At 45.7% G+C, this 26125-nt stretch overlaps 1 protein-coding gene and 1 long non-coding RNA gene across 2 annotated transcripts in view; one reads left to right on the forward strand and one right to left on the reverse strand.

The window, feature by feature from the left end:
- LOC137468511 (uncharacterized) overlaps positions 1-2323 on the reverse strand; it is a 55045-nt gene extending 52722 nt beyond the window's left edge. Inside the window, exon 1 of the long non-coding RNA XR_010996003.1 lies at positions 1915-2323. This is a non-coding gene — a long non-coding RNA (uncharacterized lncRNA). The remainder of the gene's footprint in view (positions 1-1914) is intronic.
- The window catches only part of KCNK9 (potassium two pore domain channel subfamily K member 9), an 87751-nt gene continuing 62670 nt past the window's right edge, over positions 1045-26125 (forward strand). The window contains exon 1 of the mRNA XM_068180312.1: positions 1045-2147. Coding sequence (XP_068036413.1) covers positions 1565-2147 — 583 coding nt within the window. The 5' untranslated portion in view covers positions 1045-1564. The remainder of the gene's footprint in view (positions 2148-26125) is intronic.

Here is a 26125-nt window from a genome sequence, read left to right on the forward strand (position 1 = left end):
GGCGGTCTCTGGAGGGGCGGCGGTGCGCGGAGCCGCGGTGCGGTAGAGCTGTGCGTGGGTCCACGGAGCCACTGTCCTCCGGGGCGGCGGAGGTGGCACAAATCCGTCCCGGCCACTACGCGAGGCTCGGCTCGAGGGTGGGACCGGCTCCGGGCTGTCCCTGCCGGCACGGCACAAGCCCACCCCGCCACCACCCGGCCCCGCTCGGCGGCCGGGGCGTGGCTGAGCCCGGGGAAGGGGGGCGGGAGCCGCAGCCGCACCGGGGGAGCTCCGCGGCCGCTCCCTGCCGGGGCGGCGCCGAGGGGGTTAAGGCGCTCCCCGCGGCGGGTCGGGGCGGGCTCCGCATCCCGCATCCCGCCTCCCGCGCCGGAGCGGGCACGGGCACGGGCACGGGCACGGGCACACACACGCACACACACACACCCACCCGCACACACACCCGCACACACGCGCGCAGGCGATGGCTGCGGGGCGCGGGCTCTCTTCTCCCCGAGATGATGTCAAGAGCCCGGGAGAAGGAGGAGGAGGACGGTTGCTCTTTTTCTTAACGGCTTTGTTCTAAAACAACCATCCTAAATAAAGCAGCCCCGGCCCCGACCGCCGGGGTAGCAGCCGTGAAAGTACCCTTTCATTTTCATTTTTCCCTCCTTTTTTTTTTTTTTTTTTTTTTTTTTTTTGGTCTTATTTTTCTTCTCGCCTCCGTCTTTGTGTCCGCCTGGGGCCGAGCTGCCCTCACGCGCTCCCCGGGGAAGCCGCCGGCGATTCTCCTCTCTTCCCGGCGCTCCGCGGCCGGAGCCAGCGCCCGCCGCCGTCCCACTCCGCCGCTGCCCGGGCAGGTGCTCGGTCCGCGGCTGCAGCCGCCGCCTCCCCGCCCGCCGGCCGGGGCGGCTCCGCGCCGCTCCTCCCGCTCGCGGAGCGCCGGCTCCCCGCCGCCAGGGCCACGCCGCCGGCCCGGCGCCCCCGCCTCCCGCCCGAGCGGCGGCGCGGCCCGGCGCGCCCGGGGATGCTGCCCCCGGCTCCGCGCCCGCCGCCTGACACCGCCGCCGCCGCCCTCGCCGCGCCGGACGCCGCTCCGCTGCCCACGCCGCGGCCACCTGCAGCAGCAGCAGCAGCAGCAGAGGCAGCAGCAGCGGCACAGGCAGCAGCTGCCCGGCTCCCCGCCGCCCTCCGCGCACCGCGGCGGAAGGAATAGAGCGCCCAGCCCGTCCCGACCCTCCCGGCCGGCGCTCCCGCAGGCAGCCGGGGCCGGGTCGGGTCGGGTTCCCGACGGCCGGAGCCCGGGAGCCCTCCTACCCTCGCCCCGCTCCTCCTCCGCGGATGGGCGCGCTGCCGCCGCCCGGCTCCCCCCGGCCCCGCCGCTCCGCCTGAAGAAACTTGGGACGGCGGCGGCCTCCGCGTTCCCGCCGCGCCCCGCCCGGGCTGCGGGCGACCCTTCCCCGCGCCGCCGCTCCAACTTCGCGGGGGGACCCGCCCGCCGCAGGACTCCGTGCCGGGGCCGTCGGCCCCTCGGCGGGGACCCCCTGCCCCTGGCCTCGGTGCTGGGGAGGAGCGGGGGGTGCCCTGGATGGCCCTGCGCACTGGGACGGCTTGGTTTGGGCAGGTCCTGCGCAGAGTTTCCCGGCTTCAGGGCACCTGGTCCCGGCGCTCCAGCAGCCTCCTGTGCCTCTCTTCTTCCCAGGAGCCCGAGCAGGCGGGCGGGGAGCGACCGCCGCCGCAGCACAAGCTGCCCCGGAGCAGCGGCAGCGGCGGCGGGCGCCGCCGGCCCCCCCGGCAGCTGCTCCCCTGCTGTAGCTGCTGCGGCCTGTCGGAACCCCGGGCGGCCAGGGGGGGACATGGTCCCCTCACTCGCCCCTTGCTGGCGGCCATGAAGAGGCAGAACGTGCGGACCCTGTCCCTCATCATCTGCACGTTCACCTACCTGCTGGTCGGGGCTGCCGTCTTTGATGCCCTGGAGTCCGACAACGAGATGCGGGAGGAGGAGAAACTCAAAGCCGAGGAGATCCGGCTCAAAGGAAAGTACAACATCACCAGCGAGGACTACCGGCAGCTGGAGTTGGTGATCATGCAGTCCGAGCCGCACCGCGCCGGAGTCCAGTGGAAATTCGCCGGCTCCTTCTACTTTGCCATCACGGTCATCACGACTATCGGTGAGTGACTCCCCTCCCCTGTGGGGCCAGGGCCGGGGCTGGGGCAAAAACTTCCCGGGCTGGAAAAAAGGGAGAGGGGCAGGGAGGCTGTGGCATGCAAAGGTGTCTGTGCTGGACGAGTCTTTTTCTTCCTTCCCATTTTACGTAATTTAATGCTCTTCTTGGGCACTTGTTGGACTTGACGGTGTCCCGCACCTCTTCTCCTGGAGATGGATTCTCTGTCTCTTGTGTGTGATTGGAGAAGAGTGTGGCTGGTTTGGCTGAGGGCATTGGCACTAGCCAGGTGGCTACCATGGTGCTGTGGCTTGGATGGAGAGGGAGGAATAGGGAAGAGGCAGAGTGACACTCCTGGGGTTCCCTTCAGGAAGAGGGCCCTGTTGTCGCACTCCTTCCACCTTAAAAGACACAGGGAAAACTTAGGCAAAAAGCAGCTGGAGGAGAATGAAAATGAGGAGGGCATGGGAACTGGATCAGCTGGGAAAGCCCTTAATGTAGCCAGGCATGGATAGACCTGCTTTTGCAAACTTTGTTTTGCAGTTGGCAAGGGCAGTGGTGGTGGTTCCCACAGCTGTGCTCAAACCCTGGGCACTGACAATGTGTTCCTGGAGTTTTTATTGCAACTGGAGCATCTGATGTGACAACAGGTCACAGTCTGCATTTCCCCTTTGTGGGCACATGGTCTGACAGGCAAAATGATGCCCGCTGTCACATCCATGCTACCCAGCTTCCCAGATGTCCTGCTTCCCAGGACAGTTAAGGGGCAGTCAGTGGACACAGCCACAGGCTGTCATTTTGTACTTCCCTGCTTCCCACAGCTAAAACTGAAAATTTGTCACAAAGTTTGCTTCTCTGCCATAAAAATAAATACCACGGTGATTAGAGGCTGTGGAGTGCACAGAGAACTGTGCTACAACTCTGGCTTTGGCTGGATCAGCAGCTTTACTCATGCTGGTTTTGTGTTCCTTAAGGTGGGTTTACTAAGGCAGTTAATAATGTTTTTCTCCCAGAACTTCTAATATCTGTGGAGGTCTGAAAAGACCCCTCTAACTCAGTGACTGTTTGATAATGCATTATGCATAATGGGACATGAAATTAGCTCTCTTAATACAGAAGGACTTGTTCTTTTTGCCATGTAGGGATTGTTACAAGAAATTTTCACACTGCCACCGAAAGATACTGAGTTTTCAACAGAACATGCTGTCCACTGCCCTTTGAAAAGTGTCTGCTTATGTTTATATTTGACTATATTCTACCTGGAGCAGTAAAAATTTCCTTTGAAAGACTATCTGACAGTATAAAGCCTATTTGCCCTTACAAAGATAAGATGTTTAAGGGTTAATTTCCTCTACCTTTCTGTTATTAGATATATTAATACAAATGCATATATTATCAGGTTATAGAATATAAAGTAGAATGCAACTTTGGCTGATGATTTGTATTTCCCGCTGTTTGTTACAATGTCAGAACTTTCCTCCTTTGACCACTGAGTCTCTCTTCCTCAGCCTGTCTCGTGCCTCTTGTGTGTGCTAAGTGAATACTGCTCTGTTGTGCTCCTCTGTGTTACAAGTCTTCCACACACATGCCTGTGTACTCAGGGTGCCCTGTACTCCTGTCTAGGAGCTGCCTGCAATACTTGCTGCATTCTTAAGCTCTGTTGGTGACAGGTAGAAAGGGCTGTTTGTACAGCAGTTTGCTGTTTTGATGGTATTGTACCCATAAACAAGTACAACCTGCATGGGAAATTGTAGCATTTGTTCCTTCAGAGGGCTGGGATTTCTTTAGGAAGCTCGGAATACCTCAGCATGCAAAGAATAAAATGCATTTCTGTAGGCAGAGGTGCTTTGGGATGTATGAATGGTTTAAATTTAAAAATATGTATAGCAACAGGGAACCACTGGGAGGAAGACTGATAATAAAGAATGGTGCAGAAAGTTACAGATGTTCTGTAACAATTGTTCACTTGAGAAGCTGTGCTCTTGGAGGATATCTGATCCATCGTTCAAAAGTTTATTAATAGTTGCTCTCTTCATCTTGCCAAATGCAATTCTATTTTTTGTACCATCTCTTCAGTACTAAAGTAGCTTTATGATGTTATCTGATCTACTGCTCGTCTGTAAAAGTAAGCATGGAAGATTTTTCTTTAATTTCTTATTTATCCTGAACTAATTTGTCTCACGGATGGAAAAAACCCCAAAACACGACTTCATTTAATGTCTTAGAAAAATAAGAGTTCTTATCTATGTTTCTTGTACAGGAAAGTGATCTAAAATAGTAATATTAATATTTTGTGCTGGTTATTTATTTTCAAATCTCTGTGTATGCTCTGATATATATCTTTCTCCCTCTAAAACCTTCTGGACAGACTTCCAGAAGCACATACAGTGAGATGTGCATTGGTGAACCTGCTGTACTCAGTACGTACTCCTGCAAAAGTGTGTCTTAAATATCATTGCAGGCTGACCTTTAAAAGAGAATGAACAAAGACCTTGCCTAATCTGGAAGGGTACCTCTATCTCCACAAAATGTCCCTTCAGATAAAACAGCGATAGGAATCGGTGGACCACAAAGTTGAGCAATATGCATATGGTTGCAGACTAATTTATGTCTAACTTAATTGTACTTTGTGATATTGCCAGGCTAGCAACATGTCTGGAGCGATTACCTCTTTGCTGTGCTGATTTCAACTACTGTGGCTTTAATTTAATCAAAGGTGTTTATGGTTGGCTATGGCCCATCAGTAGCCGGGAAGAGGCTGGCGCTTCCCTTCCAGTGCCAGGGGACAAGTCCAACAGTGTCCCCAGACCATGGAACAGGTGCCCCATTGCCCCTGAGACGTGGGGTTGAAGGGACAGCTCTGGTGCTGAAGGGACAGCTCCGGCAGTGTCCCCAGCCCGTGGTTCTGGAGGCACAGCTCCGGCAGTGTCCTCAGTCCGTGGTGCTGGAGGCACAGCTCCGGCAGTGTCCTCAGTCCGTAGTGCCGGAGGGACAGCTCCGGCAGTGTCCCCAGTCCGTGGTGCTGGAGGCACAGCTCCGGCAGTGTCCCCAGTCCGTGGTTCTGGAGGGACAGCTCCGGCAGTGTCCCCAGTCCGTGGTGCTGGAGGGACAGCTCCGGCAGTGTCCCCAGTCCGTGGTGCTGAAGGGACAGCTCCGGCAGTGTCCCCAGTCCGTGGTTCTGGAGGGACAGCTCCGGCAGTGTCCCCAGCCCGTGGTTCTGGAGGGACAGCTCCGGCAGTGTCCCCAGTCCGTGGTTCTGGAGGCACAGCTCCGGCAGTGTCCCCAGTCCGTGGTTCTGGAGGGACAGCTCCGGCAGTGTCCCCAGTCCGTGGTGCTGGAGGGACAGCTCCGGCAGTGTCCCCAGTCCGTGGTTCTGGAGGGACAGCTCCGGCAGTGTCCCCAGTCCGTGGTTCTGGAGGGACAGCTCCGGCAGTGTCCCCAGTCTGTCGTTCTGGAGGCACAGCTCCGGCAGTGTCCTCAGTCCGTGGTGCTGGAGGCACAGCTCCGGCAGTGTCCCCAGTCCGTGGTTCTGGAGGGACAGCTCCGGCAGTGTCCCCAGTCCGTAGTGCCGGAGGGACAGCTCCGGCAGTGTCCCCAGTCCGTGGTTCTGGAGGGACAGCTCCGGCAGTGTCCCCAGTCCGTGGTGCCGGAGGGACAGCTCCGGCCGTGTCCCCAGTCCGTCGTTCTGGAGGCACAGCTCCGGCAGTGTCCCCAGTCCGTGGTTCTGGAGGGACAGCTCCGGCAGTGTCCCCAGTCCGTGGTTCTGGAGGGACAGCTCCGGCAGTGTCCCCAGTCCGTGGTGCTGGAGGGACAGCTCCGGCAGTGTCCCCAGTCCGTGGTTCTGGAGGGACAGCTCCGGCCGTGTCCCCAGTCCGTAGTGCCGGAGGGACAGCTCCGGCCGTGTCCCCAGTCCGTAGTGCCGGAGGGACAGCTCCGGCGGAGCCCTCGGGCTGTGCTGCTGACGGTTCGGCTCCTGCCTGTCACCGCAGCTCCGGACTCCCCTCCTCGGGCAAGCTCTGCAGCTTGTTGCTTCCCGTGGACACGCATCATTAAAGACCTGTTTGGAAGGGACCATGAAAACCTGAAAATCTCCTGTGTGAGGCAAAGCACTGAGATTTGGTCAAGACTCTCATTTCCTCTAGTCTATGGTACTTAGGTTTTATTGGCGGGTGGTTGGGGGTTGTTGCTCACTTGTTAAGCTGAGTATTAAATAAAAAGGTGAGAGCTAATCAAGTGTATGCAAACAGTTTTTTTTTTTTGTTTGTTTTTTGTTTTTTTTTTAACCTGGGGCAAAACATGTGTTTCTACTCCTCAGGTGCAATGTTCTTGTTCTTTCTTTCCTTCCTTTTCTTTTTTCCTTTTCTTTTAAACCAACATCACAATGGAAGGGTTGACAACAGCAGATGCTACAACATTCGATGAGTCTGCTCTTAAAGTCAATTAGCAGAAAATCCTCTCCCCCCTCCCCTTCTTCTCCCCCAGCTTTTAAAAAGTTTTGGCTATGCTTGAATTGTGTAAAAGTTTTTAGGTGATTAAAAAAAAACCAGCTAATAAGCTTTTCTTGGCTCTCACCAGGTGCTGCATTCATTTCAGGATTGTTCTTGTTTCAGAGTGAGCTAGTATGAATTCCTATCCATTTCCACTCACACAGTCAAAATGATGAAAAAGACTGGTTTAATGAAGTTCTTCATCCAGCTATTTGTCTTTTCAAGATGTAGAATATGCCACAGAGTTCATCAAAAGGCTTGATACTATGAATGAAAACACAACCTTCCAAAAATAAAGGGTTATTTCTAGGATTTCTAGCAAGTTTTAATGCACTTTTCTATAGGTCATTAAACTGCTTCTCTGTAGCAGGTGTCAACACTGTCAAAATGTGTTATTGATATGGATATCACTTTATCATTTAGGCCTTAAAGGGTGATAGTTGTACTTGATTTAACATTACCAAACTCTAGTAAACACTCAATATTTCTGGAGGCTTGTGCAGAATGTAAAGAACTGAAAGCTGCTTGTGTCACCCTAAAATGAACTGAAACAACAAACAGATTGAAAATTGTTATTAATTTATTTTTTCCTGAGAAGTGACTGTAAGGGGAGTAAAATTAAGGCAGTCTGTGCTGTGAACTATGAGTCTCTTTTTCTAGCTTTTAGGCCTCTATTTTCAGAACCTATTATAAGCAGTGAGTGAACTATTCAGATAAAATACTTTTTTTAAGAATGTCATGCAATACCTGTAATGGTGAATGGAACATCCACCTATTGACAGCTGGTTGGCTGCTGAGTAGCCAAACACTCAGGAGCTGTCTGCATCCAGATGAGGATATTTCATACTTCTGGCAGATGGTGTCCTGACAGGGAGTTTGAACCTGCATTAATGAACTAAGCAAACACATGCTTAAATCCATTTTGGGATAGCGGTTGAGTCTCCGTGTTCTTTCTCTGCATCATTTTACCCTTCCATAAAATGGGTGTAAAAACACCAACTTGGTAGGACAATGATGTCGCTAATTTGGGTTTAAAAAAGATTGAAGTGTTCTCACAAGTGAATTATTTTGTCTGTTGCTTCTCTTTTAATAGTAACCTCTGGTGTTTTGAGTCTGCTCTTGGTTTTTGATGGATGGTAATATTTAGAGCCATTCCATTGAAAAGGTTTGAGTAGGGAATTGTGGCAGATGGACAACCTGCAATGGAAAGAAAGAAAAGAAAGGAAGAATTTAAGGCATGTAAGGGAAGAGATTAAGAGTAAAGACAGAAATGTTTTGGTCAATTAACTGTGGCATTCATGACTTGTCAGGACCATAAAGGTCATATCTTGTTAAAAACCCAAACAAGCAGAGAGTAGATTGAGCCAATCAATTATTAATGAATTCAGGTGAAAGCAGAGAGCAAGATTTTCTGGTGAGACAAATGCTTGTAGATACATTGAAGTAACAAACCACTTCATTCATGCCATCTGAAGCTTTAGTGGAGAATAATGGATGATGAGGACCTGACTATCTGCTGGTGGTATCTCCAAAGCAAGAAGGAGGTCTGCTACAGTGAACCCCACGAAGATGGACTATGTGTAGGATTTTTCTCCCCTGCAAAACTAGAATAGTCTGGAAGATTGTTTCACACTATATTCTTTGTCTGATGAAAATTAGAAAATATGCAAAATAGTGTTCTGGCAGCAAAGGAGACTTTGAGGCTACTTTCTCATGTTTGTGGATAAAGTTCTTGAGTTCTTGAAAACTGGTTTTGCAATGTTTCCTCAGATTCCTGCCAGAGGCACTTCGGCAAAAGCTTTTTGAAAATCACTGACAAACTAGTAAAAATTACAGCTCAGAATTATGTTGAGCTGCAACTTCCCACAGTATGGCTTATTGGCAGTGTAAACATAATAGTAAGAGTTTTGGGGAAATGTTGAGAAACCTCTGGCCACTGAGCTAGGTGTAGGTGTCTGAAGATTTCCTTAATATAACAACACTGGAGAAATTAGTTTCTTATAGTTTTTAAGGATTTGGTGCTCTTTCACTTCCTCCTAACTACTCATAACTTCTTTCTTTACCTGAAGCAAGTGAGATTTAGATGAACCACGAAGAAAACTCTTCCCTGTCATCAGGATGGTTGTGTGCAGGTAGAGACTGCTTAAGGAGACTGCTTTAAAAAGAGATAACACAAAAATTTCCCAGGAATGAAAAAGTTGCAGCTCCTTTTGCCTTTGGGAAGGAAAATGGACTGGCTGACCTCTTAAAGTCTTTATCAGCCATATGTTCTATGATTTTCTGAATTGTCCTTTTTTCCCCTGCTGTTTGAGACCTAGTAGTTCTTGGGTTAACTTGTTTTTCTTGAGAAAAAAAAAAAACCAAAGATATTTGAAATTCTTTGTCCACTTTATGTCCACTCTTTTGCTTATTGATTATTTTTCTAGCCAGTAAACCCATTTATGGACCCTTGCAAGTGTCAGAATAGAAATATCTTTGTTAGCCCACAGTCAAGGTTAGAATCTACACGTGTTGGTAGGTGTTTTGGGAAAGAAGTTAGCTGAAGGAGAAGATGATCCTGCTGATACAAGGATAGCAAGCAGAGGTTCACCGGGCAGAACTGGGAGTGAAAGAGGTATTTTTGACTAAGAATAAGGAAAGAAATTTAGCTGTTGTCAGTGGGCTTATGCCTGCTTCAAATAAAAATAATAAAAACCTTTTGCTTTTTCTTGGGACAGCTTCACAACTATGAGGCTTGACCAAAGGAAAACTGATTAATGGAGAGCTTCCCTGTTGGACACCATGAGTTTTGGGACAGATGCTGCTGGTCTGGCACGAAGGACAGCCGAGAATGCTGTTGTGTTTCCTCGAATGCCATGTGAGCTGAGATGCTCAGTTCCTTCAGTGTTGGAGCATATTCCCCCAAAAATGCTGAAATCCTTTCTCATGGCTTTGAGCTGGAGCTGCACAGAACTTTATAATCAGAATACTGTACTGACATTAGGTGATTCATCTTCACAACACTTCTGTGTAAAAATTATCCTCAGTTTAGAAACAAGAAGAGAAAATTATTTACTGAAGATTCAGGTTGGGAGCTATTTCTAATTGCCAAACTGCTCACTTCTCTCTCTTTTGGACGACATGGCATGAGTTTACAGCCAGATGGAACAGTGGAGATGAACCAAAGGCAGAGATCCATAAGGATACTCCAGAGATCCATAAGGTGATAATGGCAAACCCCTGCAGCCTAGGTCTTCTGACATGCAGTAATAGCAGAACCTGGAGCTTTATTTCATGAAGGTTCATGTGCTATTCTGGCTAATTATCTCTGTTATTACTGTGTGTCTTCTGTCAAAGGCTCTTTAGGTTATCAGGTATCCACTTGCTATGGATTTTACTGAAGATCCTTGGCTGGATATAGTTAGAGGCCACATGAAAGATCCCCTTCCCCTCTACAGATACTAGCAAAGACATTTACTGGTGATGCAGAATTAATGAGTCCTTGATGCCTGTAAGTTGAACCGAGAGGTTACTGTGGACTTGCAAATGATGTTTGCTTTGTGTAGCAGGTCTATTCTCCTCTTTTTGGATAATTTGGATGAAGCCATGGACTCCTTCAGAAATTTCACCCATGGGCATTGCTGCAATGCAAATTAGTTATAATTTGTTATTTTCTCAGGATTATCGTCCATGGAGTCTGCTGATTTTAGGTAGATTTCCATGCTACCTATACCCACCAGGTATCTCTGACTTGATTAGGTACAACTAAAATTGATATTGTTGGTGTTGTAGCTAGAGCACTTCCTTTGATTAAAGTGAGAGTGTCTATGGACACCTCCTCTATAAAAGAATATTTGGCAAAAAAAAAAAAAAAAAGAAAAAAAACCAAAAAACCCAAACCCAGAAATAAAGGCCTGATCCAAGGTTTATTATAAGTAACAGAGAAAATATTTTGAGTCACAGTTGTTTTGGATCAGGCCATTATTTGACAAGAATTCTCCAATGCAAGGAGCTACATTCTATATCAAACCAACTAATAGAAAAGTATTTAAAAGCAGTTTTCAGATTTACTCATTTTAGTCATGAAGCTGACTTGACATTTATGCTGATTCGTGTATTTTTAATTGAAAGCAAAAGGCTGAAGTTACATGTCTGCTGCATACCTCAAACTTGAGCAAAGAGAAATCTTGAGGAAGAATGTTGATGTTTTTATTCTAATTTTTTTTTTTTTGGTGATGTGTGGTTCTTTTCTTGCTGTTTGTGTGTTTTCCTTACTTTCATGACTCCCAGACAGTTAACAACTTCTTCTGGTCTATCATCTTCTGATCCACTGAGATGCTTCTTTTTCCTTAAGTGTAACGTGCAGTTATATTTTTTTCTGTTTCAGGGGAAGAATCCCTGAAGTTTCTTAGCAGTTTTTTCTTTTTAGGGAGTTCAATGACTTTTTTTTATTAATACCTGGCCAATTGCCATAGGAGGCTTAGGCAGTTATCAGTTGGTTAAAGGGTTCAATATCCTCTTTAACTGCTTTCATTATGGAGGTGATTAGGGCACGCCAGTGAAAGGAATCTCTCTATTAAGGGCTCATGTATTTGTTACTTATTAGGATGATTAGGAGGGAGCAAACTGCTTTGTCCTTTCAATTCACTGCACCAGAAGGAAAAAAGAGCTTCAGAGAAAACCAAGGCAAGTAGTGGGGTTAAAATGTAACTGATGGGAAGCTGATTGTCTCCTTGCTTTCCCATCATAGAAGAGAACCTTCCTTCTCAAGCAGAAAAATTTCAGAGAGCTTGAGGGCAGAGATTGATGAATGAAACCTGCTGCAGCTCTCTCTAATTGTGTAGTGCAGGGGATTAGCTCTAAAGGAATGCTCATAGACTTCCAATTTAGGGATATTCTTGACATATTGAAGGGAAGGTAGAAATAAAGAGATTCACTCCCAAGGCAATTGGCAATGTCAGCAATTTCAGCTGCCATTAACTCATTACAGGGGTGTTTTGGGTGGAGATAGAATATTTTATTTCTTCCACTCTCTTTTCTTTTGTTGTCCTCTGGAGAGGATGTCCTCCTCCTATGTTTAAACCAACACAGGCTATGGGAACTGTGTCAGAAATTAAATGTTGTAACAAACCTAAACCACTTGAGTTTTGATTTGTCACTCTGCTGCATTTCACACCCATATGGAACTTCTCAGGACCAGACATAGTAGGAAAAAGTGTCAAATATTCCTATTTCAAAAGTATATATCTCCATTACTTGAACTAATGAATAGTTGCTGTTAGTTGCTAGTAGTTTGAACTGTTATGGTGAAACAAGGCTGACTTCACTCAGTGCAAACAGTGTTTGCAGCAGTAATAATTTCTAAAAAATCTGCAGTTTGGTGCTTAATTTAACTTTGCTCTGGATACATATAACATACTGTACTGCAATAAAATGAATTCCAGCACCAGGCAGTACGTGAAGCCTTGACCATAAGGCTCTGCATGCAGGCTGTGTCATGTAAGATACTTCATCAAGAATATTTAAAAACAGTTAATGAAATAAAGATAATTGAGCTCTCCATTACAATCTTGCATCAGAAAAATATCTCATACTTTTAGAGGTGCCTTGAAGTCTCAATGCTTGCTCACATTTTTTCTGGCCTTTGGGGATTTCTTGGGCTTCCAGAGTAAACCATGAATTTTAGAAGAGTTCCTTACAGAATAAAACATATTGTATTTTCTGCTGAGAACTGGAAACAGTAGAAGGATCCTCTTTCAGCATTATTCAGGATCATCACATATACTAAGCTTTCAAAAAAACTGGATTGCCTCAGACTGCCAAAGAGGAAAAAAACCCCTATATTTTGGAATGTGGTAGTCGGGAGATCAACATTTGGGGAGTGAAAGTCTCTTCCAACATTTAAAGTTATCTACCCACCATCACTTTGACATGGCCTCTAAAAAGGTTCCTGATCTATTGTTCGTTTGCTTGTGGACACCAAATATGTCTTTGTTTTTTGGTTTGTCTCTCCTCTCTCCTCTCTCCTCTCTCCTCTCTCCTCTCTCCTCTCCTCTCCTCTTTTTTCTGGTTTGTTTTTTTTTTTTTTTTTTTCAGTATTACTTAAAAGTCTTAGAAATGACATAGGGCTGGTTCTAGGCAACTGATAGTTAAAACAGCAACACTGGATCTGTGCCATTGGAAGCACCAGGAAATCCCAGTGATTTGATGTGAACACTTCAGTTGACCTTTCAACTGATATATTGATAATTCAATGATCTTCCCAACCTCTCTACTTTGGAGTTTCTCCCCTCTTTTGCTGCTCCATGTGGGAATGAAGATCCCAAGAAGAGGAAGGAGGTGGTTGCAGTTCAGTCTGTACTGATGCCCTATCAGCTTTTTTGTTCATTTCTGGTATTTTTCTCTGACAAAAAATGATCATCCAGTCTTTTGGCAACAAAGGCTTAATCTCTTAAAACACATCCTGCCTAGTAGTGAAATGCCTGTTATTTAAAGGGCACTTTTCAAAACAATTAGTACTTCAGCAGCAATGTGTTTGCCTTAATGAGTGCACTCTGGCAGTCAGAGGAGAGAGCAGGAGCTGATACCTAGAGATGTAGGCTAACACAGGCAAATTAGCAGTGCTACAAGTCAGTTACTGAATGTGCTGCCCATCCAAGTGGTTTACTTTAATGAGCAGAAAGCACTAGGTATGATTCAGAATGGCTTATTTTTTATTTTCTCCCCAGATATCCACCCCCTTTTATATCTTCTTTCAGAAGGCCTTGTACCACTCCTGTACTTGTGATAGTTTACGCTGTGTGGGTTGCATTCAGGTCTGGTTTGACTTGCTGGACTGGCACCAGAGACAATTTTTATAAAGTCTCAGACTTGCTTCATTGCTGTTGCTCTCTGATGTTTGAAATCAGTATCCTTATGATGTTGGTATGCTGTTGGCATTTTGGTGTAACATAGATTTCTTTTTAAAGGTTTGAGGAGGTTTTTCTTTTCCCAAGATGGATCACACACAGTAAAGGCTGGCGGTATTGAAGAGGAGGAGGCACAGGATGCAAGTTTCGCTCTGAGTATCCAGCAATAGCTGTCATGGTGAAAGGTGCTGGCTCTTGGGCATGTGTGGTCCTGAACTGGATAACTAGATGGAACCTGACTGCAGGTGGGGTGACAAGGAGTTAAAAACTATTTCCATGGTCTCTTTGACAAGAATACAGCCTGTGGAGCATTTCAAATCTGATCAAAACTCCAAGTCTGTTCCTGAGGACCTTGAGTGTGGCACAGTGAATAAGGAGAAATGTTAACAGCGAGGAAGCATTAGAGTGGCAACAGAGAAAAAAGACCTTTCTAGCAGTGATACTTGTGAAACAGAAATGTGTTGGTGGGGGGTGCTCTGGGCTCTTCTTTGCTAGGTCTTGCAGAACAGGATGGACAAGCATCTGTCAGGAATGACCCGTGCATTCTGTCCTGCCTTGCGGCAAGGTATGGACTGGCCTCCTTGTCCTGCATTTTTAATGGTTCCCTACACACAGAGGCTGTTTGAAGTTTGCCTTGGATCTTGCTTGGGATCTATGTATGTTTATCTTGTCCTTTTTTTTGAAGGTTTGGGCTTCCCTGAGGGACTATCAGTGCATTCTACTATTCTGTCTCCAGCTGAATAGCAGGATAAGAATCAAACCTCTTCTCTAACAGCAACTGTTCGGTGTTAGCAGTGTCACCAGCTTTTTATGGCTGCTGTTTGAACAGCCCTACCAGTGGCTGTTGCAGGGAAAAACAAACATGCTGCCTATCTTTAAAAAAGGGACAGGAGAGAACATGGGCAGTTAGTGCTCAGTCAACCTAAATTTGATCTTCAGAAAGATATTTGACCAAGCTGTTAATCAGTGTGAAAGTACCTAGGGGATAACAAGGGACAAGCTGGAACAACTCCAAGTTCTTCTTGAGTAACTCACACTGGACTTCTCTGGGTTGTTTTTATTCCAGCAGATAGCTGATGGTTGTGACTTTTATTACATATGTGGCATGATAATAGCACTGGGTTCTCATAATTGCAGTAGAAAATCCTAGACTGGGTTGAGCTGCAAGGTGGGTGCAAAATGTGGATGGACACACACTGTGGACCAGAGGCTGGAGAGTGACTGGGCTTATCAGTATGTGTGAAAAACACATACACTGTGCAGGTGTAAATGGGGCACAAAATACAAACCCACAGATCTGCTAAATCTGCCACCAGATAATTTTACAGTAGGATAAACATGCAGAAATATTTATCACTGGTTTTCTGTCAGATTGGATGGACATAACATATGCAGTCATACAGGGGTCTGTCCTGTGGCTGGTACTATTCAAGTTTCCCATTAATGGCTTGTCTGGTAGAACAGAGAGTACACACATTAATTGTGAGGGGTGGCTAGCACTGTGAGGGCAGAAGCAGAATACAAAACGATTTTGTTAGATTGGAGAAATGGTCTGGAATCAATATGATGAAATTCAATAAAGTCAAGTGCACAGAATTACACTGAAGAAGAAAATATCAAAGACACATATAAAAAATGATATAAACTGACTAGATGCAAGTACTACAACATCATGCTGATAAAGTGGTAAGGCTTCAGCCTGGAAACTGAGTGCAGTTTTGGGCACCCAGTGTTTTAAGTGGAAGAAAAATTAACCTGTATTCAGTGTGAAGTGGACAGAGATTGTTTAGCCTATATGAAATACATGAAGGAGGGGAATAATAACAGCTTCAAACATGGGAAAGGTTGTTGTAAAGAGGACATTGATACGTTTTTTCTGCATACATACCCAGATGTAGGTTGATCCTCATCTGTGAAAACAGCTGTAACATGATCTGTAAGGAATCTCCTGAGTGCCAGTAGTGGGATATTTGTCAGAAGTGGTTAAACAATTGTCCAAAACACACGGGTTTGGTATACTTCAGCCTGCCTCTGTTTCTAAAGGGCTCAGTTACCTTTTGAGGCCCCTCCAGCCATGTATTCCTAGGAATGGGTGGCTGAGAGCTGCTCTACAGGAGTTGCCTGCTGAGTTGAATAACCCCTAAGTGATGGACTAAGGATCTGAGTATCCTGCAACAGGTCAAATGGTTTATTGAGGTTTTCCCCAATGCTCAGCTTCTGGGATTATGCACTCAATGGATGTTTCTAAATGCTGTGCTGAATGTACAGCAGCATTTACTGTCTGACAGTGGACTTTGTGATGGTCAAGGCTGAATTTAGCTTTAAGAGAGCTGTTCTGCTAGGACAGGCATCAATATTCATCTTGCAGCCCCTGCTCACTTGGCATTTTGGGTTGAATATTCTGTAATGCTGAAACAAAGAGGTTCCTCCTCTTTCCCTAAATCCCATGCATACAAACTAGAAATTTCCATGGCACAGACAATCATCCAATCTGTTATCTTGGCAGACACCAATGCCTTTCTACTTTGGAGGAAGGAAATCTATCCCATAATACACCTGTGCAATATATGGCAATGGCGATTTTGTTGCTAACCCCCTCAGCAATCAGTTTATGCCCTCAAGCATGAGATTTGATTATCCTTGTCATTATCTAAGCTACAAATGTTATTAGCAGCCATAAAATTGTCCATTAAAGTGAGAGGAATAACTTGCCTGCACCAGGGGGAGAACAGATAATTCACCACATAGATTTCAGCCCAAATGCACTTTTTTTTCCCCCCAGAAGAACCCTCTAAACCTTTGTACAGCCTCCATTTTTGCATTTCAAAATCTGTTTCCCCCTCCATGGCCTTCAAGTCTGGGTCTTTTACCATAAGAGTGACATAGATACCTGGTGTTGAGATAACCTCAGAGATAATGACCATGTATTTCTTCTATCTTCCATAGCTTGGAATGAATGCTTCCCTAATTCTGGAAGTGCAGATGCCCAAACTTTTGTTGGGTTTCATATTTACTAGACGTCAGCACTGGGCTGAACTTGATTTACACAGAAGCAGTTCTGGTTACCTTGGGCTGACTTGGCACTCATGGCCTGACTGTGCACCACTGGCTGGGTGTAGGATCAGTTGATTTGCTCCTAGCAGGGCCATTTTCATAGGTTTTCTTGATCCTGCAATACTAGGTTTTTGTGAGAGGAAGAAGTGATGTATCACAGGGGCCAAGAAAAGATGCTGTGTCTGAGTGGGTGAGATCCAGGGTAGTGTCTGAAAAATTTCTTTGTCTTCCCTGGGACTGGCTGATTCATCCCCTTCCCACCACCCTGTTAATTCCTGTTCATATATCAGTTCACCGTAAAGCTGCTTTTTTATTCCCACGTGGTATTGTGTTCCCACCCCCTTCCAACAACAGAGTGTGGGAGAGAACACCCACGGCTTTCCCAACAGACAAAAAATGGTGGATCCTGACAGACTGGAACAGATTCCGATCAATTTTTCTCTGTAAATCCTGCAAAACTTGGTTGTTTTGGTGCATTTGTTGACTTTAAACTAAGATAAATGTGTGCAGAATGTGGTCTGGAGAGCCTGTATTTTGAAGGAAGCATCTCCTCCTACTCACCCAACAAATTTACGCACACATGGTGTAGCATCGATATTAGCTCTTGTAGCAAATGGAAAATATGTCAGTAGCCTGAAAGGAATAGAAAATGTTCTCAAACAGGGCTTAAAAAAGTAAACAAAGATCATATAACCAACAAAATCAATACAGTTCCATATTAGCCATTACAGATATCTCTGTCTTTGTCTACATCATACTGTGCACATTTCAGTGCTGTGGAAAATGTAGAACCCAGGGGACCTAATTTCAGAACTTGGACACGGTGTGTTGAAGGCAAGGCCTGGGATAGAAGGCCTGGAAGAAATTTATGTTAAATAACAGAAGAGATTTTCCCCTTGAACCCAAAAGAACATTAAAAAAGTCAAAGAAATGTAAATATAAATACAAAATCAATATATATTAATTGGTGTTGCAACACTAATAGAAGAAAACTCCTTTTTTTTTAGTCATCTCCACTAACTTAAAGAAATCACTTTGTGAGAACTAATGTTAGGTTCAGGATGTCCAAGAGGAGGGGACAGCCTTTCAGCTTTCTGCATTCTAAAAGCTTTGTCTTCCTTAGCTGCTCTTCTGCTTGGAGGGAGTCCGAGAGACAGAAATATCCTAATGCTTTCCAGCCTTTGCCTCACAGCCTTCCTTTGCTCTTCATGTCTTCCAAAACAATCAGTAGTATTCAAGCTATTCTTGTGGGCTTCCCTATTGAAATCCTTCAAGCCAAGCTGCCCTTGGCTGCTGTAAGCATTCCCTCTTCTCCTGTTCCCTTGAGAACTTGGTACTCTTATATATCCAGGAAGCAAGAGTTGAGGCTGCAGACTAAGCAGATGGTTGATGCTCTTCCTAACCAGAAGAGCACATCTCAGAAAAAGCTGTGTGAGATTTAATAGGAGGAAATGCTCCTGTGACCAGTGTCATTCTTTGGTTGCCTGTATAATACACTTAATATTGAGGGAACATCCTGTGTCTTTTGGATGGTGACTTTTGCTTCCATTCACAGTGCAGAGCTCTTTGGCAAGGAGGGGCTGGCAAGATTTCCTGCACAGGACATTGGTAGAGACTTTGAAGAAGAGGAAGAAGCTGGAAACAACTATTAGGACAAAATGGACCATTGCTTGGAATCCTACACTCAGGTGATTTCCTGAAAGAGAAATGTTTGGTTTTGGTGGCCTTTGGTCTTCTGGAGTTTTAGTGCCATGTATCAGCAAAGCTGTGCTGAGTGTGCTGGACACCCACAGGAGCTGTGCCTCCCTGTGTTTGCTTTTCCTCTAGAAAGATAACATTACTTGAAATATAGATTGATAGATGGACAGATAATTTATTTTCTTTTAATGCGATGTGCTCCAACACTTTAAAAAGTGTCCATAGGCCCTCTGAGAGGTTCACAGCCTTTCATCCTGAAGGGGATACAGAGGGTTCTTGTCTCTCCTCTGCCTTCTATTCCACCTCCCTGCAGTGCTTGATGTTGATCTCACTGCTCAGAGTGCCTGCAGCATGCATGAGACCCAGGGGCCTGGGTTTCTTGTCTCTTTAATGGCATTCTATGGGCTTGTGTTCAGAGAGAGAGACAGAAAGATCAAAGGCTGTGCAAGTGCACTGTGCTTGATTTTGCTTACACCAATACAAATCGATTGACTTCACCAAGTTATGAGGGATTTACAGCTAGGGGAGAACAGATTCTGACCTAATGGCTCCAAAAGAGGCTTTTCTTGGATGAGCAATGTAATTAGAGCACTGGAACAGACAGATTTTGTGACTCATCTGTGGGTCTGCAGTCTTTTCTTTGCTTCTAGTAGGGTGTTCACTAATGTCACCACACTTTCATTTCACCCGTGGGCTGATCTAATGAAGGACCAACCTTTGCTTGAACAGAGGTCTCTGTTCAGCTGCAAAGCATCCTCCAATCTTCATGTCACTGTGAAGACTTCAAGCTCAGGACCAGACACTGGGGTAGTGGAAAATTTCCACTCTCTTCCTTTGTTGTACTGAAGCAGAGGATCAAAATAACTAGAAAAAACAAAGCAGGGGCCAGAAAGAATAGGCTAGTGACTGAGTCCACTTACCAATCTGAAACATGTATCCTAGCAAGGGGAAAAAACATGTGCCAAGATCAACTTGCTCTATATATCCAGCTGGACAACAGTACATGAAATCAGTTGCTGCTTTTCACAGCTGCTTTTCAGAGCTGGATGGAGGTCTGGAGATAAAGTATTTTTTGTTAGAAGATGCCACTTCACTGAGACTGCAAGACATTTATTTGGGAAAATTTGTTGAGAATGTTTCCTAAGTTTGGGAGTGAGGAGGTAGTCATGGATAGTGTACAAGGGACTTGGCTTGGATTTGGGAGGACTGGAGCTGAGCACAGTCACAAAGCTCAGGCCTCCAGGTGTCTGGGGCACAAGGGCCTGGCAGAGACATGACAGCACTCGAGATAGTGCAGTTTTGGCTGCTGGTTCTGCTTTGGTCCCAGTGCAACACGAATTGGAGTCAGGGGCCAGCTGTTGCATGGTAGCACCATGGCTGGTGGCCATGACCATGACAGCAATAATGGCAGGGTGTATCAGGGCAGAAGCTGTCACCCTGCTATGTGTGTAGTGCCACCTCTTTCTCACCCACCACTAATTTCATCTGAGCTCAAGCTGTGGGACTTCTTCAACACAGTAGTTTCAGGAAAGGGTAGGGAAGCAGTGGTGCAGTGGACTGGAGTTTAGCATGTGTTGGGAAAGGTGAGACAGTCACACCAAATCTGGCATCACTGATGGTTCTTTCAAAAAATTTGGGGGCCACTGACATGGGGAACTCAGTGCAGGCACCCACCTTACAAGCAACTTTGTCCTTTGTGTCTGTGTGCTCTCTTCTAAAGCCTTCCAGGTGCTGGAGTGCATCTTCACTCCAAAATCACAACATGCTGCAGCCATTCCTCTGCTAGATGTAGCCCTCTGAAGTGGGTTGCTGCTGGTGTGGTTCACATTCAGCACAGACTGTAAGACCCACCTGGGTAGAAGGTGAACTTCTATGTGCTGAATCATGTGCCTCACCACTTGGCAGAGACAATAGCACAGCTATATGTGCAATTGGATTTGATGTCAGTTTTCTTCTGATTTGCCACTCATTGAAACTGAGAGCCAGTCATGATGATTGGTCCTGTCCTTGGATTCAAGCCCTGCTGCACTGGGCTCCCTACCAGCATGAAATTCAGAGTAATTTCAAAAAAGTGTCTAGGAGACCACAGAACTAAAGCTCCATTTTCAAAAGTAGCTCTTGCACTTAGGAGGCTGCTTTCCAAGCCAAGGAACCTCATACCTGCCAAATATAGGTTTAGAAAACAGGTTGGTTGGAGTGTGAAGTCATTGAAGAACATTACAAAAATATGACTTTCAGGACAGTTTATAAAAAAAGGAGTACAGGTACCTGGTAACTCCAAAACCTTTGGTAATCCACTTCTTCAGCTATCTGTCACACAAACATCCCTGGGAAGATTTTTTCTCCTGTTACACCTGAGGAAGTAAGTCAGCATGTGGAGTATTAATGAAAGCTACTGTCTCTTGTACATAGACACTGAAACTGCTCTTTCTGCCTGCTGACTCATGAGGTACCAATTCACATTGATTTTCACTTGATGAATACCTGTAAAATACAGGAGTAAGTCTATGCTTTAGAAAAATTTCTGTTACTTTGAGACAGGTCACAAATGAGTGTAACAAGTAGTAGGATGAAGGGAGAGGAAAATAATAACAGTTATATTCTGTTAATTGCTCTTAGTTGCCACCATCACTGATCAGATAAAGAATTTATCCCAAGAAAGATACTGGGCTTGTGGGTTAGTTCAGGGACATGTTTTGTATCCAAGATGCTGTGAGGAAAAATGCCTGAAGATGTGTTTTGAAGAAACCAAAAAATTGTAGTCACAGCTGGCACAAGTGGCATTGCAGATGGGAAAGTGGGTGATGAGAAAAGAGAACTGGGAAAGATGGGACAGGGTTTTGTGGTCATAAAAAGCTTGGAGATGTGGGAAAATGAGAAGTTAGTAGAGAGGAAAGGGGAAAGTTCTTGAGGTTTTGTGCTGCTCAAAATTGAAGTCTTGCCCTTTAAAGTTTTTCCAAGATATCCCCCCTGAATGGAGTAACCTGCAGGTATAGAACATCCCAGCTTATGCAAGTGCAGTTTAGAACAGGCACAACTTGATTGACCTTCCCTGGTGGTGGTAATTTGACTTGGCTGAGGGTTTTCTTTATGTCATGTATGATTGTAGGGATCTGGATGCAGGATGCACTGTCCTTTCTGAAAGAGTCTGAAGCTGTGTATTTTATTTTTTAAGCCTCCAGAGATAATCACTACCATAAGTCCCCAGGCTATTTGCACTGCACAGCTATCTGTATTATGGCCTCATACAACATAAGAGGTTCACACAGCTCACAAAGTTCCAATACAGGCAGGATCAAAGCATCCCAGCAGTGTTTTGCCTGAACCTACAGGTTTTGTGTGCTCTCTGCTTTTAGCATCAGCCTCATTAGTAGCAAAGTTCTTTTTAATGATTACCAACACTTTAGCAATCTTTGGGGTTAAAACTCTGCTGAGAGAGTCATAAAACTCTTTGTGCTGTTCTGACCTGTAGAGGTATTTGGCTTTGGGAACAGTTATGCCTCAGCAGGATTAGATAATATGGAAATGCTAGACCTATGTCATTAAAACCATAGATCAATAATCTGCAATACTAATTTTCCAACCTCAGAGGTTTCTTAATGACTTCACCTGAATTTGTGGCCACATTCCAGCTCTGGGTGTTTCGAAACAGATCTCTAAGGAGGGAAGCTGCTGCTGCTGCAATGTGTGGCAGACATGCTGATGCTTCTATCTTCAGCCTGGGGCAGGGCCACACAAACCTTTCTGGAGCTGTTCTCTAGGTTAAACCACGCTCGGGGAGCACCAAATGTTGTCGCTATTTCTTGTGTGACCAGATAGAGCTGAGTTACCTTGGGGAGGAAGGAACCGGCCAAATCCGCTCTCGCGGCCGCATCGCCCCGGAGAAGAATTTTGATGGTGAGCACACAACTCCAAAGTGCCTGTGATGTTCAGCTGCCGTCAGTGCAGTGCTGAGGCAGACGTGCTGCTTCCTCCCTGGATTGTGTATTTTGAGCACGTTTCAGTAGTGCTCTAAGTTAACATTTTTTTTCTCTTCCTCTACCGTGCCAGTCATTGCCTTTTCTTCATTTTAGTGATTAATTGCTCTAAATACTCCTGCTCCTGGACTGCAGGAATACAATTTCTGTGCTGTATTTCATCTGAACTTGCTATGCAAGTACAGGCGAACTTGGAGGAGTGCACACACCCACGTCTTGCTAGGTAGAGATGGTTGCCAAAAGGACACCAACTAAAAGAACAGTTAGTTCTTAAACAAGGGTATAATCTAATAAGAGGAAAAAAAAGAAAATTACATACTGGAATATTCAGTGCCTTTCCCCTCCCCCCAATTTCAAAATTTACAGCTAGTACAACCCCTGACTAGAGCAGTGATTTAAATATATATAGGCATCTGTGCTTCTAAGAAAAGGAAGTGTGTCTGTTTGGGGAGCTGTGTGGAATGAGTTGGTGGATCTCAGTCCAACTTCTGGCAGACAGGTTTTCACATTGCTCAAAGTCACCCTCTCACCCAGCCCCCCTCCAGGGCTCGTGCCAAGGGCTCTTTATCTATTCCTCATATGATCCCACCTGCCTTAGCATCTTCTGCAGAAATGGAGAGTTCCTCATGCTCCACCGAGTGCCTTCTGGGCTGGGCACTGTCAGCCCTGCAGGTGGAGGGTAGGGTTGGCTGTGTTCTTGATTCTCCCCCTGTAGCTGCTCCTTTGCATCTCGCTCCACGTGATCCCCATGTGTTAGACACTTTTAGCCATCCACATGACTGGTTTCGCCTGGCATGTGGCATCATCTTTTCATCGTGCTGAAAAGAGGCCAGCTAGAAGGCACAGCAGTGTCTCCTGACAGGACCATGGCATGGCTGCTGTCTTGGATGTGCTGACACACACCTCTCCTGGGGATGCTATGCCAAATATATCAGGACCCTGGAATTCATCTTGGGGTATTGTAGCACAATGCTTCTTCACCTTTTCCATACCTGGCTCTGTTTTGTTACAGGCAAAAAGCTTCAGGGCTTGCAACAAATTTAGCAGCTCAAAAATAGATGGTTAATTTGTACTGCCTGGAACTTTACAATTTCCTTTTCAGCTCCTGGGTGGAAAATCCATGGCTTGCTGCTGGCCCCCTTCACCTGTTTTTAGGATGTGCATTGCCAGGATCCTCAATCTGGTCCTGCTTATGTGCTGCCTTCCATACCTCACTGTGTGAGTTACTTACAAAGCTTTTGCTATGCCTGTGTGTATTCAGCTATTTCAAGGATCCTCTTTGCCCCTTGAAAAGCACAACAGCCTTTTATGATGGCAGCCACACTCTTCAGGCTGAATGCTTTTACCTTGACTAAAAAGGTAAAGAGGAAATGTTAATTGCTCTAGTGGTGTTATTTTTGCAAAAGGCACACCAAGCTGACCAGCTTGGAAAGATGAGTCCTGTTGCTGGTAAGGGAAAGACCAATCTCTGTGAGTCCATGAAAAGTCTGCAGTGCCCAGGGCAAAATCAAAAGTGGAATAGAAATATCTCAGTGCTTGTCTTCCTTGTTGCTTTTGTCTGGAGATGGCAGAGCTGACTGGCATCTCAGGGCTGCGTTGCTTCTGCAGTGATTTGTCACAGGCTCTGTGCTGCTGCCTGTGCTGCTTTTCCCTGTCGTGGCACATGGCCAGCTGCAATGGAAATGTGAAGGGAAAAGGGAAAAGAGACTTTTTAGGGAACACATTAGTTACAGGACTCATCGAGAACATGGGCAAGGTGTGTGCTTGCTCTTCTCCTGGACTTGGAGATGCTGTGGGTGGAACAGCACAGTCAAATTCAATATTCATTCAGCCCTAGGGGTTGAGTAGGTCTGGAATCGGTGGCAGAACTCTCTGGGAGCCTGGGTGCAGAACTGGGGCATAATACCCCAGGAAAAGAAGGGTATTCCCAACAAGTTCCCTTTCCCAGCTCCCATCTGCCATAAAGACAAATCAATGTGTCCTTGCAGTTGCTGGTTTGAATTGTAGGTGATGTGTCTCCATGTTTGGGGCTGGCTCTCTTTGCTGCTCAAGTAAGCTTACCTACACTCTTCTGGTGCCTCTGCTGTTTAATTTCTTTTTCCTTGAATTTTCGTGAATTTTTGAGCTCTTCCAGTCACAACAGCTGCAGTTTGGCATGTGTGCAGAGCCAAGCCAACACTCCTTTTTCAACTCAACACTTAACACACATTAGGCATCCCCAGGATCATAAACAGAGGTTACTTGGAGCAGGAGAAGGTGGGGAATGAGCACTTTCTCTGCTGTTAAAAATGAGCCATTCTATCGGCAAGGATCCAGCAAGAGAAAGGAGAAGGGAGAGAGCAGGGATGCTGTAGAATGGTGATCAGATGAGGAGGAAGCCTTTGATGGTTTTTGTACCCTGAACTGGTTCTCGATTTTTAAATTTGAATAAAATACTGTGACAGTCATGGCAACCACATCTTTCAAGCCCCTGAGAAAAGGTTTTGAGTTTTACTCTCTAAACTTGACAAAAACTATGTACATTTCTGTACCTGGTGCCACAGGACTATTCTGCTTCTACACTTAATTTGAGTTTCCTACAAGTGCTATAGTTATCTGTGCCTCCTACTCCCCCTGCATGTGCAGTCTACGCTCAGAATGAATCCTTTCCTTGTCTTGTGCTGCATTTTTGGAGCACATAATATATAGATGCTTGGCTGGGGATTTAGAAGCCCAACTCAAATCCAGTGAACTAATGTGTTATTTCAATTTCTGTATGCACCTGTTACTGTTCTCCAAATTCCTGGATTTTTTTTCTTTTACAAATTCATGCTCATTCTCCCCAAAGAGGTTTTAATGGGAAAGAGAGAATTAAGGTAGACAGCCTGTAAAAATCCAGACACTTAAGAAAGAGCAGCAACCTAAATTATCATCTCAAGTTATTGCTCTACTGTGTTAGTGCTTACACTACAAAGTGCTCTGAGCTGTGAGGAAGCAGCTGGTCTGGAATAGTGCAGCTGATTGGTATCAGGTAGAGCCAGAAATGCCCCATTATGTGCTAGGCAGTAATGGGGGTCTTCTGCATGAGAGCATGGTGGAAGCTCTCTTGCATCAGAGAAATGCCTGGTCTCTCATGTGGCCACAAACAGGTCATAAATGGCATTTATTTAATAGTATCTCCAGCTTATACAACAGAATAATCAAAAAGATAGCTTATTATCAGTTATTCTTTATGCTGGCTTGTGGTTCAGGAAGAAAACACCATAAAAATCATCCTGCTTAACAAAGCATGAAGGAAAGAATCTGTAGTTTGTAGAGTAGGAGATAGAATGGTCTGAACCAGTCTTGGAAAAAATGTAGCCTTGTGGTCTGCAGGCTGTTTTTTCTTGCTGTAGCACTCACTAACAGACTCATGCCCCATGCATAACTTTTTTTTTTTCTTAAACTATATCTCAAGCCAACTGCTCCCCTTCTAACCCTCCAAACCCTCCACTGTCCCAGTCTGCCTTTTTGATCCTTAGCCTATGTTGCATGAATTTCATAGAATTTCTACCTGATGCTGTGATGCTGAAGGGTTAATACAGCACATAGTAGGTGAACAGTTATGGCTATAAATAAGTGCCACTTAATGCTTGCTTGAACTCTTCAATAGCCTCTAAAATTGGCCACTAGCCTGAGACATTCATAATATTCCCAGAAAAACTTGGGCTTCAGGTTTCACAGACAACTGAGAGTATTTAATCCTAGCATAAGAATGCTTTTCCTGCCCTATGACTCTTTATTCCTGAGTAATGAAGTTCTATTTTCCTAAATAGGAAATAGGACTGTGGCAGAATGTGGCTGCTTGTTTTTGACAGCACAGTTGTGATGGTTTTTGCATGAGTTTCTCTCGGTTTTCATGT

This window comes from Anomalospiza imberbis, chromosome 1 (assembly GCF_031753505.1).
Source record: "Anomalospiza imberbis isolate Cuckoo-Finch-1a 21T00152 chromosome 1, ASM3175350v1, whole genome shotgun sequence".
Lineage (NCBI taxonomy): Eukaryota > Metazoa > Chordata > Aves > Passeriformes > Viduidae > Anomalospiza > Anomalospiza imberbis.